Source organism: Felis catus, chromosome A2, assembly GCF_018350175.1.
Source record: "Felis catus isolate Fca126 chromosome A2, F.catus_Fca126_mat1.0, whole genome shotgun sequence".
NCBI classification, from domain to species: Eukaryota; Metazoa; Chordata; class Mammalia; order Carnivora; family Felidae; genus Felis; species Felis catus.
The window spans coordinates 53,597,780-53,609,276 of NC_058369.1; the positions used below are offsets into that span (position 1 = coordinate 53,597,780).

Genomic DNA, 11,497 nt, shown 5'->3' on the forward strand with positions numbered 1-11,497 from the left:
TTTCCTTACGTCTTTCCTTCTTTCTTCTCTTTGTTTCACTATTGCTGTCAAAAAGCTACCATGTGCTTTTTAACGTTTTTTTTTGTTGTTGTTTTTTTTTTTTTTTTTTTTTTTTTTTTGGGACAGAGAGAGACAGAGCATGAACGGGGGAGGGGCAGAGAGAGAGGGAGACACAGAATCTGAAACAGGCTCCAGGCTCCGAGCCATCAGCCCAGAGCCTGACGCGGGGCTCGAACTCACGGACCGCGAGATCGTGACCTGGCTGAAGTCGGACGCTTAACCGACTGCGCCACCCAGGCGCCCCACCATGTGCTTTTTAAATAAAAACAATCCAGTGAATTTACTTCATTAATTGTGTCTTGCTCACCTTTCTACAAATTCCTACTTTCTGGGTTCACATGGAAAGGTGAATTTGTTCAGCTTTAATTATAGAAATAGTTTTCATTGTTCTGTAAATAAAAATGCTGCCACTCTGCTGTATCATGGAATCTCAGTTTAAAAATCAAACCATTATGAGAATAATTTAGTTGCAATCCAATACATTTTTTAAAACCCAGGGTGTGGTGCCTGGGTGTCTCAGTCAATTGAGCATCTGACTCTTGATTTTGGCTCAGGTCATGATCCCAGGGTCGTGGGATCAGGCTCCATATCAGGCTCCATGGAGCCTGCTTAAGATTCTCTCCATCCCTCCCTCCCCCTCTCTCTGTCCTCTCCCACCAGCTCATGCTCTCTTTAAAAAAAAAAAAAAAAAAAAAAAAAAAAACCCTTATAGGTGCGCCTGGGTGGATCAGTTGGTTAAGCAACCAACTCTTGAGTTTGACTCAAGTCATGATTTTGACTCAGTTTGTGAGATCAAGCCCTGTGTCAGGCTCCATGCTGACAGCACAGAGCCTGCTTGGGATTCTCTCTCCCTCTCTCTGCCCTTCCCCTTGCTTACGCTCACATGCTCGTGCTCTCTCTCTCTCGCTCTCTCTCTCTCTCTCTCTCTTGCAATAAATAAAACACTTTTTAAAAACAGGACAATCTTTATTAATTTTATAAATTCTTATACTGCAGTAAGTGGAAATATGCTAAACATAAAGTCACAACACATTGGTATTAAGCACAGTTTAACCCACCTAAAAATCTCTAGTATCTACTAATGGTAGGAAGTTCTGAGCTACCCCTCTGCTGGCATACGGCACACTCAGCACACACCGCTCCCCTCAGGAGGGTTTGTCTCTTCCTCAGGGCAGTCGGTCACGTAGAAGCCATGCTCCTGTATCCCTCGGTAGAGTGTGATGTACTTGGAAGCCTTCCTTGTCCTCGGAACCACGTACTTTTCCGTGAACTCACCCTTGTCCAGTTGCCCCTTGCCTTCTGTGGTCAGAACGCAGTTAATGAACGTGAGGGTGTAACTGTAGCAGTTGTGATGGTCTTCTTCATACCTTACAAAAGAAGGATGGTGAGAAGGGAAGGCTTAGGTTTAAAAGCTGCTCAGGGGGCACCTGTGTGGCTCAGTCAGTTAAGCATCTACCTTCGGCTCAAGTAATGATCTCACAGTTTGTGAGTTCAAGCCCCACATCGGGCTCGGTGCTGACAGCTCACAGCTTGGAGCCTGCAGCCTGCTTCAAATTCTGTGTCTCCCTCTCTCTCTCTGCCCTGCTCCCCACCTCCCCCGCCCACTCACACTCTGTCTCTCTCTCAAAAATAAACATTAAAAAATTTAAAGAAAAAAAAAAGGCTGCTCAGGAACAAGCCATGAAGCTGTTGAAGGACTTGCAGAGTTGAAATTGGGCTGTCAGCGGACTGGGCCCCTATGTGTGCTGACCCCCTTGGTGACAGAGCTCCCAGAGGTGCAATTTCGAGGGACACTTGGCAGTTTGGGCCATGTCCACTTGCAAGTTACATAAGACAGGAGTGGGCGTGTCTACATGTGCTGACTCATTGTATGGAAACTGCCAACTTACAGAGCTGACATTCTAGAAATGGAGTTCTCCTTCCAGGTTTTAGGGTATCCCAGTGTCTAACTTATTTTAAGGGAAGCCTCAAGACAATTTAGGTTCACAAGTATGCTATATATCTAAAGTGTTGAGGGAGCAATAAATTGAGAAATTTCAAATTTGCCAAATCACAAAAACATTATTTTTACATGTTAAACATTTAAAAAATGTTTAAGGGAATATAATAGGGGTCTTGCTGTACATATTAAATGTTAAGTATGTAAAAATATCTAGTCAAATAACTGGAGTACTAAGCTGTGGTCCTTTTGGTTCTTAAGATGCTGTGATTCTGGGGCTCCTGGGTGGCTCAGTTGATTGAGCATCCGACTTCGGCTCAGGTCATGATCTCATGGTTTGTGAGTTCAAGCCCCACATCAGGCTGGCTGTTGTCAGTGCAGAGCCTGCTTTGAATCCTCTGTCCCCCTCTCTGTCTGCCCCTCCTCCACTTATGTTCTCCATCTCTCTCTCTCTCTCTCTCTCTCTCTCTCTCTCTCAGAAATGAATAAACATTCATTTAAAAAAAATGCCATGATTCTATTGTGTAAAGGTACATTGGCTCACCTCTGCAGAAAACCCAAATTCAACCCCTGTTTAAACTTTGTTACAGGTACTACTCTCTTGGTACAGGTTCACCATGAACTAAACAGCTTAAAAGTCCTCTGAGCTCGGGTCCCACCTGCATGGTGAATGAGCGGGTGGCCCCTGCAGCCCTGTACCTCTGAGGCAGCCAGGCTCCCGAGGTGGAGAAGTCTTCCAGGTACTTGTCCCACTGATCCATCAGTCCATACATGCCAGGCTGCAGTAAAGGGATGCTTACACTCTGCTCCCACCCTGCTTCATCTCGCTGGACCCCGTGCATGGTGTAATTATACACAACTCCTGCAACCAAAACTGGAGTCATGCAGAAGCCCAAGGGAAAATGCACCTCTGTTTAGAGGCCATCAGAAAATGACAACTGCCCCTGGGAAATGCCACATAACAGAAACCCAGTTGTACTTTGTGATTACTGTAGAAGAGCAGTAGACCATGAGAGACCCTAGAATCTCCTGCAGGATCAAGCTGGGGAGGCAGCCACCCACCTAACAGATTTAGAGAGGGCCTTGCCTAGAGTCAGGATGGGGGTTACGAGCCTCTGCCTCCCAGGCCCTCAGCAAAGCATTTCTTTCAGGGAAACCCAGTTCTTGCTCTACCTGTTCTCCAGCACCGTGAAGTTGCCCCCAGGAAATGGAGACTAGAATAGATATTCATCTCCAAATATTTTTTGCTCAAGTTTTCTATTTACGAATGGGTCTATCTTCTTTCCTTAAATCAGCAATAAATTTCCACTGATGAAATGGGTGGCAAATTTGCTCATGTGGGTAAATCTGAGTTCAAAAATCCAGTCCTGGGTTTCTGTTCGCTGGTCAGTTTCTCCCGCCTTGAGCAGGTGCAGAAAGGTTGCCTTCAGACTTGACTTATGAGGCCTGTGATCACAGCCTCACCTGCCTGGCTTTGCTCACCATCCCTAGGCCCATGACCCCCTGTGACTGGGGTACCAGGCCCTCTTCCTGTACACTGGATGCTCTGTCTTCAGGGCCTCCAGGCTGTGCCCTCAGAGCTAAGTCTGGGCAAAGGAACTGCTTTGTTTAAACATGACTTTTTTTTTTTTTTAAGTGAACCCACCACATGCCCAAGTCCTCTGTCCCTTGGTTTATTTCTGAGGCCTGTGCCTGGCCACCAGAGACCCTGGTGTGTGAGGACCCAGTGGCAGTGTGCTGGGTCCAGATTCTGGTTCCAACACAAGAAGAAATCATGTTCCTCTCTCAAAAAACCAACAAAACAGGCTTGGTGATACTCTTGGCTGAGAAAACATTAACAAGCTTTCAAATATTTAGAATTGTCATTAGTACTAAGTTACTGTAAAGTCAAGTATTTCTCTTTTAAGGGGGGTAAGCATCGCCCACCTAATGGTACGGTATGAGAACCCAGGGAAAAGAGGAATTCCCTAATTAAATGTTGTCATGAGCACTTTTTCTCTAGAAATACCACTCTCTCCTACCTAGTAGTGTGAGGACATTTTAAGTTTTAAAAAAAACAAAACAAAACAAAAAACCAGTGGCAGTGCGCTCACCATTTGTGTTGGTTATTCCCACGTGAAGATCAGACCTTCCATCGTAGTCCCTGAAAGAAACAAGTTTTGTGTTTTTTCTCATTTGCACATGACTGGCATGAAGAGTCCATATTTAAAAGCAGGAGAGTGATCTTGGCCGGTGCCAAGTTTCTTGCCATCAGTGGCCATGTGAATGGAAGCACTGTTTCAAAACTGGTTGAGCCAAGAGTACATCTGAGGTAGAAAATACTCCCCCGGCCCCCCCAGCTGGATTTTTTTGGCCCCCCATCACTAAAGGCAGTGGAAGGCCTTGGAAGGCCATTCCTCCTAGAGCATAAAGTCAGCTTAACTCTTAGCTGCCCAGCTGAAGGGCACAGCTGGAGGTCAGTTGTTGAAAGAGATCCTCATACTTCCCGCCTTCTAGGTGAGGTTACAGGCTGACCGGGGAGAGGATCCTGAATGCATCTCAGTGGACCTCTACCTTCAAAACTAAAGTAGTGTCTTTTGGTCTTTATAGCCTGCAGCCACACCCACTTTTCCTGGATGGCCTTGTTTTCTGAAATTACTCTTTACCTGAGACTGTTCATTAAATCTATGATTCCGTATGATTTAACCTTCATTTCCAATCCCAGGCCATCATTTACTAGCACGGGGACATTAGCAAGTCACTTTCTCTCTCTGATCTCAGTTTCCTCATCTGGAAAATGGGAATATCATAAACCTCCTAGCAAGCTGGTTTGTAAGAATAAAATACCAGTTGAGTGCCTGCAAGTGTCAAATAAATCAGAGGTTATTGTTGGCTCAGTTGGTAAGCGTCCAACTTTGGCTCATGATCTCACAGTTTATGAGTTCCAGCCCCGCATTGGGCTCTGTGCTTACAGCTCAGAGCCTGGAGCCTGCTTCAGATTCTGTGTCTCCCTCTCTCTCTGCCCCTTCCTTGCTCATGCTATCTCCCCCCCTCCTCTCTCTCTCTCTCAAAAATAAACATTAAAATAACTTTTAGTAAATAAATCAGAAGTTGTTGTTAAATGATAAAGCTCCTTCATGAGACCGCAGGTTCCTCATTAAAGTGAGCAGTCCGAGGCTTTAAAATGACTGAAAACACAAATGGCTGCCCCACCTTCACAGTGATCCCCCAGGTCATCTTGTTGCAGCCACCACTTTGAGGGTTTTGAGACTGTGGGTTCAGAGGCTGAGAATGAAGCTGGGCAACAAGGTACCAGTCTGATTGTAGCGCTGACTTACCCCAAGATTGCTGCATAAGCATGTCACTGCACTTTGTTTCCTGCCTCAATCCTAGGTGTTCCTTCCCTCCCCCGTCCTTCAGTTATTTCTCAGTCATGCAACAGATATTTATCAGGTGTGAACGAACTATGGGCCTGTCATTTGAAGTGAAAGGCTAGTAGCACAACAGGAAATAAGCCTGACAAGGTCTCTGCCCTCTTGGAGTTTGCTTGCTTCCAGAGAAGACTTTTTAGTTTAACGAGTTTTTAACAGATAAGTGCTCTGAAGGGGAAAAAAATGTAGACTATTACAGAAGCATGTCATAGGGGCAGTGGCAGAGCCACCTCTCTCTCATACAACTCCTTTGTACAAATTAAGAAAAGTTCCCTTTTTTCCTGCAGATGCAGCTCTGCCCAGCATGTTTGGCTTGCTAGGTGTAGTGCCTCCTGAGTTTCAGGACCCAAAACCACCTTGACAAAGCATCTTTGGGCAGTGTACAACCTGTACAACCATATGTGGCAGCCCTGAGAGATCTTAACCTAGTTTGATGAGAACCTCAGTGATTTCCGAGGGTCATTGAAGGTTCTCTTTTACAAAGTAGATGAAATTTTCTCAAGGTCAATAGTGGAAGTCATTCTTGAGAGTTTGGAAATTGGATGAGAGGGAAAGGAACAGTTTAGAAGTTGGCCTTAGAAGGTCTGGTGGGCAGGGGACTACTTGAAGTTCTGCAGATCCTGGCGTGAGGGGATGGGAGGATGCTAAAGCATATAACCTGTTTCAACACCACTACCTCCCTTCTGCTGATGCCAAGGAAGGCCAGGCCCATCAGTATTGCTACCACATCACAGAGTACATAAATGCTTATTAGGGGCCAACCCAAAAGCCTATCATGTTCTGGAGAGCAGGGCTCTGGCTCATTCACTGTGACATCCCTGGCATTTCCCACACAGAGATGCTTGGTAAGGATTTGTTGAATGAATCAATGTTATAGTGGATGAATTCTGAATTTTAATCACTTTATTCAAAAGCTTTCAGAATCTAGCCAAGTAATTCTCCAAGTTAGCATGAATGAGGGATCGGATCTTGTGAAACATTTTGGGCTTTATGATTTAGATAAGGGAAATGAAGTTTCTGCCAGTTACATTCTGAACTGAATATGAAAAGAATAGCATGGAAAAGAGCATGTTGGCTCCACTTTGTGTCTGGTGCCCGAGTCATGTTTCTGCCTTATCACTGCCCCTCACCACCCTGCAAGGTCGGCAGGACCCTCATTTTGCAGATGAGGAAGAGACTCCAGAGGGTCTGATGCTGTCTGAAAACAGGATAGGAATTGGGGGCTTTGTGGTACTACGGCCTGCACTGTTCTCTCTGTATCCTGTGACCTCCGGGAAGAGTCAGGGGTGCAAAACTGCACACTTTCGTTCATTTTATCCACATAAGGACAGGAAGGAAATCAATTAAGGAAGTTAGTAAGCAGGGAAATAAATAGACAACTTCAACTGTCTTACCCCAAACCAGAGCTCTTGAGGGCACATGAGCGTTGGGAGGGGGGATTTCAAGAAGGCTAGGATGTCTCAGCATTAGGTCACAATGATGCTTACGAACATGCTTGCTAAAGCACGTGCCATCGTTCTGTAGCATCCATGCTCTCAACACCTGGCTTGTGCTGGGCCACTTCTAGTTCCATTTGTAAACTCCACAGGGACACTAAGGAGGTAAGGTCCTTTCTTTTGATTTCTGAAATCTTTCTTAAAGTCAGGTGGCATCCACAATTGAGGCACACCAGGTCTGGTCTTCAATTTAATTCACCACCATGTAGAATAGTCTGTATGTGGCCGTTTTTCAGGCTTTTGTACATGGTACCTGTTTGCCACAGATATTTCAGGCTAACTCACGGTAAAGGAATTATTTTGACTGGAGTAGCTGCTGGGTCGTTTTCCCAGTTAGCCTCTTAGTGTAAAATCTATGGGTAAAAAAAAAGTTCCAAGCTTTCAGTTTTCCTCTCCTAAGATTGTATAAGCAGGTTTGACCTTCACATGTTCTTCATATATCCTTGCACTTATCCCTCTAGGAAAGTACATACACCATCTATCTTTATGAAATGAGTAGATCTACATTTTAGGATTTAATGCCAAAACAACTGGCAAGACTATCCACCAAGCCTCACCCTGTATAGTACATGTTAGAAAGTTTTAGTGACCACAACACAAAAGGAAAAGTTTACAGAATTCAATGTAACACTTAAAAAACACCGTACCTAAGAAACGTCCCTTGAGTTGGTCTGAGGAGGAACGAACATTTTTCTTGATGCCCATTGGTAAAGGGATTGGAGATGCTAACAGGTGCTTCCTCCAGCTTCCTCGAGCTCATGACTTGCTGGCAGAGGGGGCAGCACTGGGGCACACTGAAGCTGTAGATGTATTTCTTACAGTGGTTGAATTTAATTAAGGGCTTTGCAGCCTCTGCAGGGTGCATGGTTTTCCCCTCCTGGGCTACCAGGGTTAGTTTCCGGAGACTTCCTTTTCCTCATTACCTGGCTGGCAAATAAATGTACGCCTCCCGAGTAACCTGATCAACAATGACGTCATTCTGATTGACAGCTTCGGAAGCCAAACCAAATAGGATTAACCCGTTACCAGACCGCCCCATAAACTGGTATCTTAAAGAGCTAGTTTTTATTTGTGCTCACTTACAAAGGTTCTTTCTAGCCTTGTACGTTCTGCAGCCGCCGTCAGTCAGCTCCTACTCATCCTTTAAAGCCCTACTTTTCTGTAAAACTTTGCTCCACTTCTTCGAGTGGTCCCTTGCGCTGGTGGGACTAGATTCATGCTTCTCATGGGCTCTGATATTTGATTAGTCATTAGCCTGTGAGCTGCTTGGAGTTAAGGACCCACATTTATTTTTGTGTTTCTAGAAGAAGTTATGTTGTTTTGTTGTTGGATAAATACATGAAAGAAATCCTTGGAGGCTGTTGTCTTTTGATGTTTTATATTGTAGAAGTAATCTTGCTCATAAAAAATTAACAGTACAGTTAGAAATAAGGATAGTGGTTACCCTCGGTAGGAGGTACTGACTGGGAGAAGGCATGAGGGAGTTTTGGGGGGTCTGGAGCTGTTCTGATTCATGATCAAGGGGTTGGTTGTATGAGAGTTTGTGAACATTTTGTGAAAATTCCTCAAGCTGGACATTTTACTACAAGCACTTTATGATTCTTCAATTTTAAAATAATTTTGAGAAACTACACAAAAATATAAGAAAAAAAAGGTAATGTCTTCTGTTCCTCCGTAATATTTTTCCACTCACCAAATCCAGCTCCCTGAGAAAACTAATGGTATGTTAAATGAAAATTTCCACATAATTTTTTAAAATTCCAACACTGTGTACATTTGAAATGTGTGTATTTTTCTCATCTTGGAAATGTATCTACAATATCAGGAATACAGGTCCACCTAGTCCTTTAAGATGACTGCAGAGGAATCCATAGTTTGGTTGCACCACACTTTTTTTTTTTCTTTTAAGTAATCTATAGACACCACGTGGGGCTTAAATTCACAACCCTGAGGTCAAGAGTCATGTGCTCTATTGACTGAGGCAGCCAGGCACCCCTGCACCCCACTTTATTTAGCCAAACCCTTATCAATGCCTAAAGTTCCAGAGAAAAGCAATGACAAAGGCAAGACCCACAGAGAAGGTATCATGGCGGGTAAGGTCGCTTCGGAAAAGCGTTTCATAGCATACATTTAAGTAAATTACAGTAGGCTGAAATGCAGAAAAATGCATATTAAGTGTTAATAATATGAAAATGATCATCAGACTCACAGAACTGTAAAACACCTTAGAAATCATTTCAACCATCGTCTCTTGTTACAGTGAAGGCAGACAGGCTATGGCTAGATGCCCAGCTCAGGTGACCAAGGTCTGAGATTGTTCATTATTAATATAAACCACACAGCTCTTATTCGAATGTTTGAGTGACCCAAGTTACTTTCAACTGAGAATATATTCATCTTCATGACAGAAATTCCAAGAGGTATTTTTAATCTTATGAAAAGGAATTGAGGCATCATGCCTTGATAAACATTTTTAATACACCAGCATTCTCTTTTTAAAAACAAAAACACTGGCATCTTAAATCCTTTTTTACCTTATTTTCTGTTTCCCACAAAATGTTCTTATGGTAAAAATAAAACATAGATACAGATGATTACCCAAAACAAATGTATGGTTTAATGAAGTACTTTACTGTGAACCCCTTGTAAGTATCACTCCAGTCAAGAACTGGAACTTTTCTAGCCATCTCAGAAGCCCCTCCCATGTCCATCCTCCTCTCTTCCTCCAAAACTGACCCCTACCCGCACTTTTATAGTAATCACTCCTTGCGTTTCATGTTGGTTTCCTCACCTAGGTGTGCATCCATAGATATTGTGGCTTAGTCTTGTCCATGTAAACATTTTTGGTATGTGTTTTAAGTTTTGGTTCCCTTTCCTTCCGTTGATTTTTCTTATCATATATCTGTGAAGCATCCAAATCATGGGACCTGTAATATCTCCTACAGTCTGATGTCGCTGACCGCTTCCTCAGGGTTCAGTTCAACACACTGCTCTGCCCTCTGTACATCCTTCACATTCGCAGCTGGTTCCAGAGACTGGATCAGAGTGAGATCCGATCCTCTTGGCAAGACTGTGCGTGGTGGTATTTTCTCTCACCAAAGGCACATCAGATCTGGTCTTCACTCTTATTTGATGTTAGTTCCCATTAATCTCAGTGCCTAGAGCTCCATTCATTCATTGGCAGTGGTACAATGATGATATTCTATCATGTTGTTTTCATACACTAGCTGGAATAATTGTATGAGGAGACACTTCCCCTCACCTATTATTTATTTATGCAGTGGTACAAGTATACTGGAAAGATTGGATATGTGCCTGATTCCTTATTCACATTTCAAGATAATGAGGACATCTCTGACATACTCAGAAAGTGCCCAGTTGGTTTCATATAGTTTTATTCTAGTGTCACTTAATGAACTCCTAGATATAAACGTATTAGCTGGATTTCAACCCAATGCAGTTTTTATTCTTATTGAAGCTCAGATTGTCCCATTTGGGCCTCTTGAATTGGCTCCTGAGTCCTTTTCACTTGAACCTAATAGTCTCTGATGATTTCCTTGCTATCTAATCCATCAAGATGTTGCAGGTTCATCTCAGACCTTTCTCTGAACCCAGACCTGGAATCAGCCATTTCTCCAAGAAGCCCTGATTTCTTTCTTTCAGTGGGAAATGGTAATTCAAGAGTATAGTCTGCACACTAAGGATGTACTGGTTGATCGTTTCTCTACCTTTTCAGTGGGCAAAGTGGGGTAAAAAAAAAAAAGTGCATCCTCACATGCACACACACAAAGATAAAATACTTCATGAGTTCATACATACTTTTTTTTAAATTTTATTTATTTTGAGAGAGAGTGCATAAGTGAGGGAGGGGCAGAGAAAGAGAATCCCAGGCAGGCTCTGCACTATGAGTGCAGAGCCTGATGTGGAGCTCAAACCCACGAACCATGAGATCATGACCTGAGCTGAAGTCAAGAGTGGGACACTTAACCTACTGAGCCACCCAGGCCCCCCCATACTGTTATTTCTAACTCAAATTCAGGACTACAGGGTTTTTACTTACCTTGTTCTATATTACATTCCCATCTCTTTTCTTCCCCACTGAAAATTTTGGTTCAGGATACAGAGGATTACTGAATTAGAATGTTCCATGATCACTCATTTGCTAATTCCATTTTACACATACAACAGTCATGGGGTGAAAATAGTAATATACCACTTCTGATTATGATTACTAAGTAGAGTTAAGTGTTGTTTTTGTATATACTCTGCTCATCTTCATTGTTTAAATGGTGTTTCTAGAGGTACCTGGGTGGCTTGGTGGGTTAAGCATCTGACTCTTGGTTTCTGCTCACAGTCATGAGCTCAAGCCCCATGTCGGGCTCCGTGCTGAGGGTGGAGTCAGCCTAAGATTCTCTCTCTCCCTTTGCCCCTTCCCCACTCACACACATGCTCTCTTTTATTTATTTATTTATCTTATGAAAAGGAACTGAGGCATCATGCCTTGATATATATATGGTGGTTCTGTGTCTTCATGGTCAGAGCATCTGCCATTGTAAACAGCAATCCCCTTTAATCCTCACTAAGGCTTAATT

At 43.4% G+C, this 11,497-nt stretch overlaps 1 protein-coding gene across 2 annotated transcripts; it reads right to left on the reverse strand.

The window, feature by feature from the left end:
• Positions 1 to 1,021: 1,021 nt before the first annotated feature.
• On the reverse strand, positions 1,022 to 7,839 carry MKRN2OS (MKRN2 opposite strand). 2 transcript variants are annotated; one of them, XM_003982499.4, is made up of 4 exons: positions 7,553 to 7,839; positions 4,093 to 4,142; positions 2,699 to 2,861; positions 1,022 to 1,427 (listed from the first exon to the last, which is right to left on the reverse strand). In XM_003982499.4, the coding sequence occupies exons 1-4, from the start codon at positions 7,768 to 7,770 to the stop codon at positions 1,187 to 1,189; spliced, it is 672 nt and encodes a 223-aa protein (XP_003982548.1). In that variant the 5' UTR covers positions 7,771 to 7,839; the 3' UTR covers positions 1,022 to 1,186. The 2 variants fall into 2 exon arrangements, with proteins under 2 accessions (XP_003982548.1, XP_044907907.1); XM_045051972.1 differs by lacking the exon at positions 4,093 to 4,142 and having other exon boundaries at positions 7,553 to 7,610.
• Between the last annotated feature and the right edge of the window lie 3,658 nt (positions 7,840 to 11,497).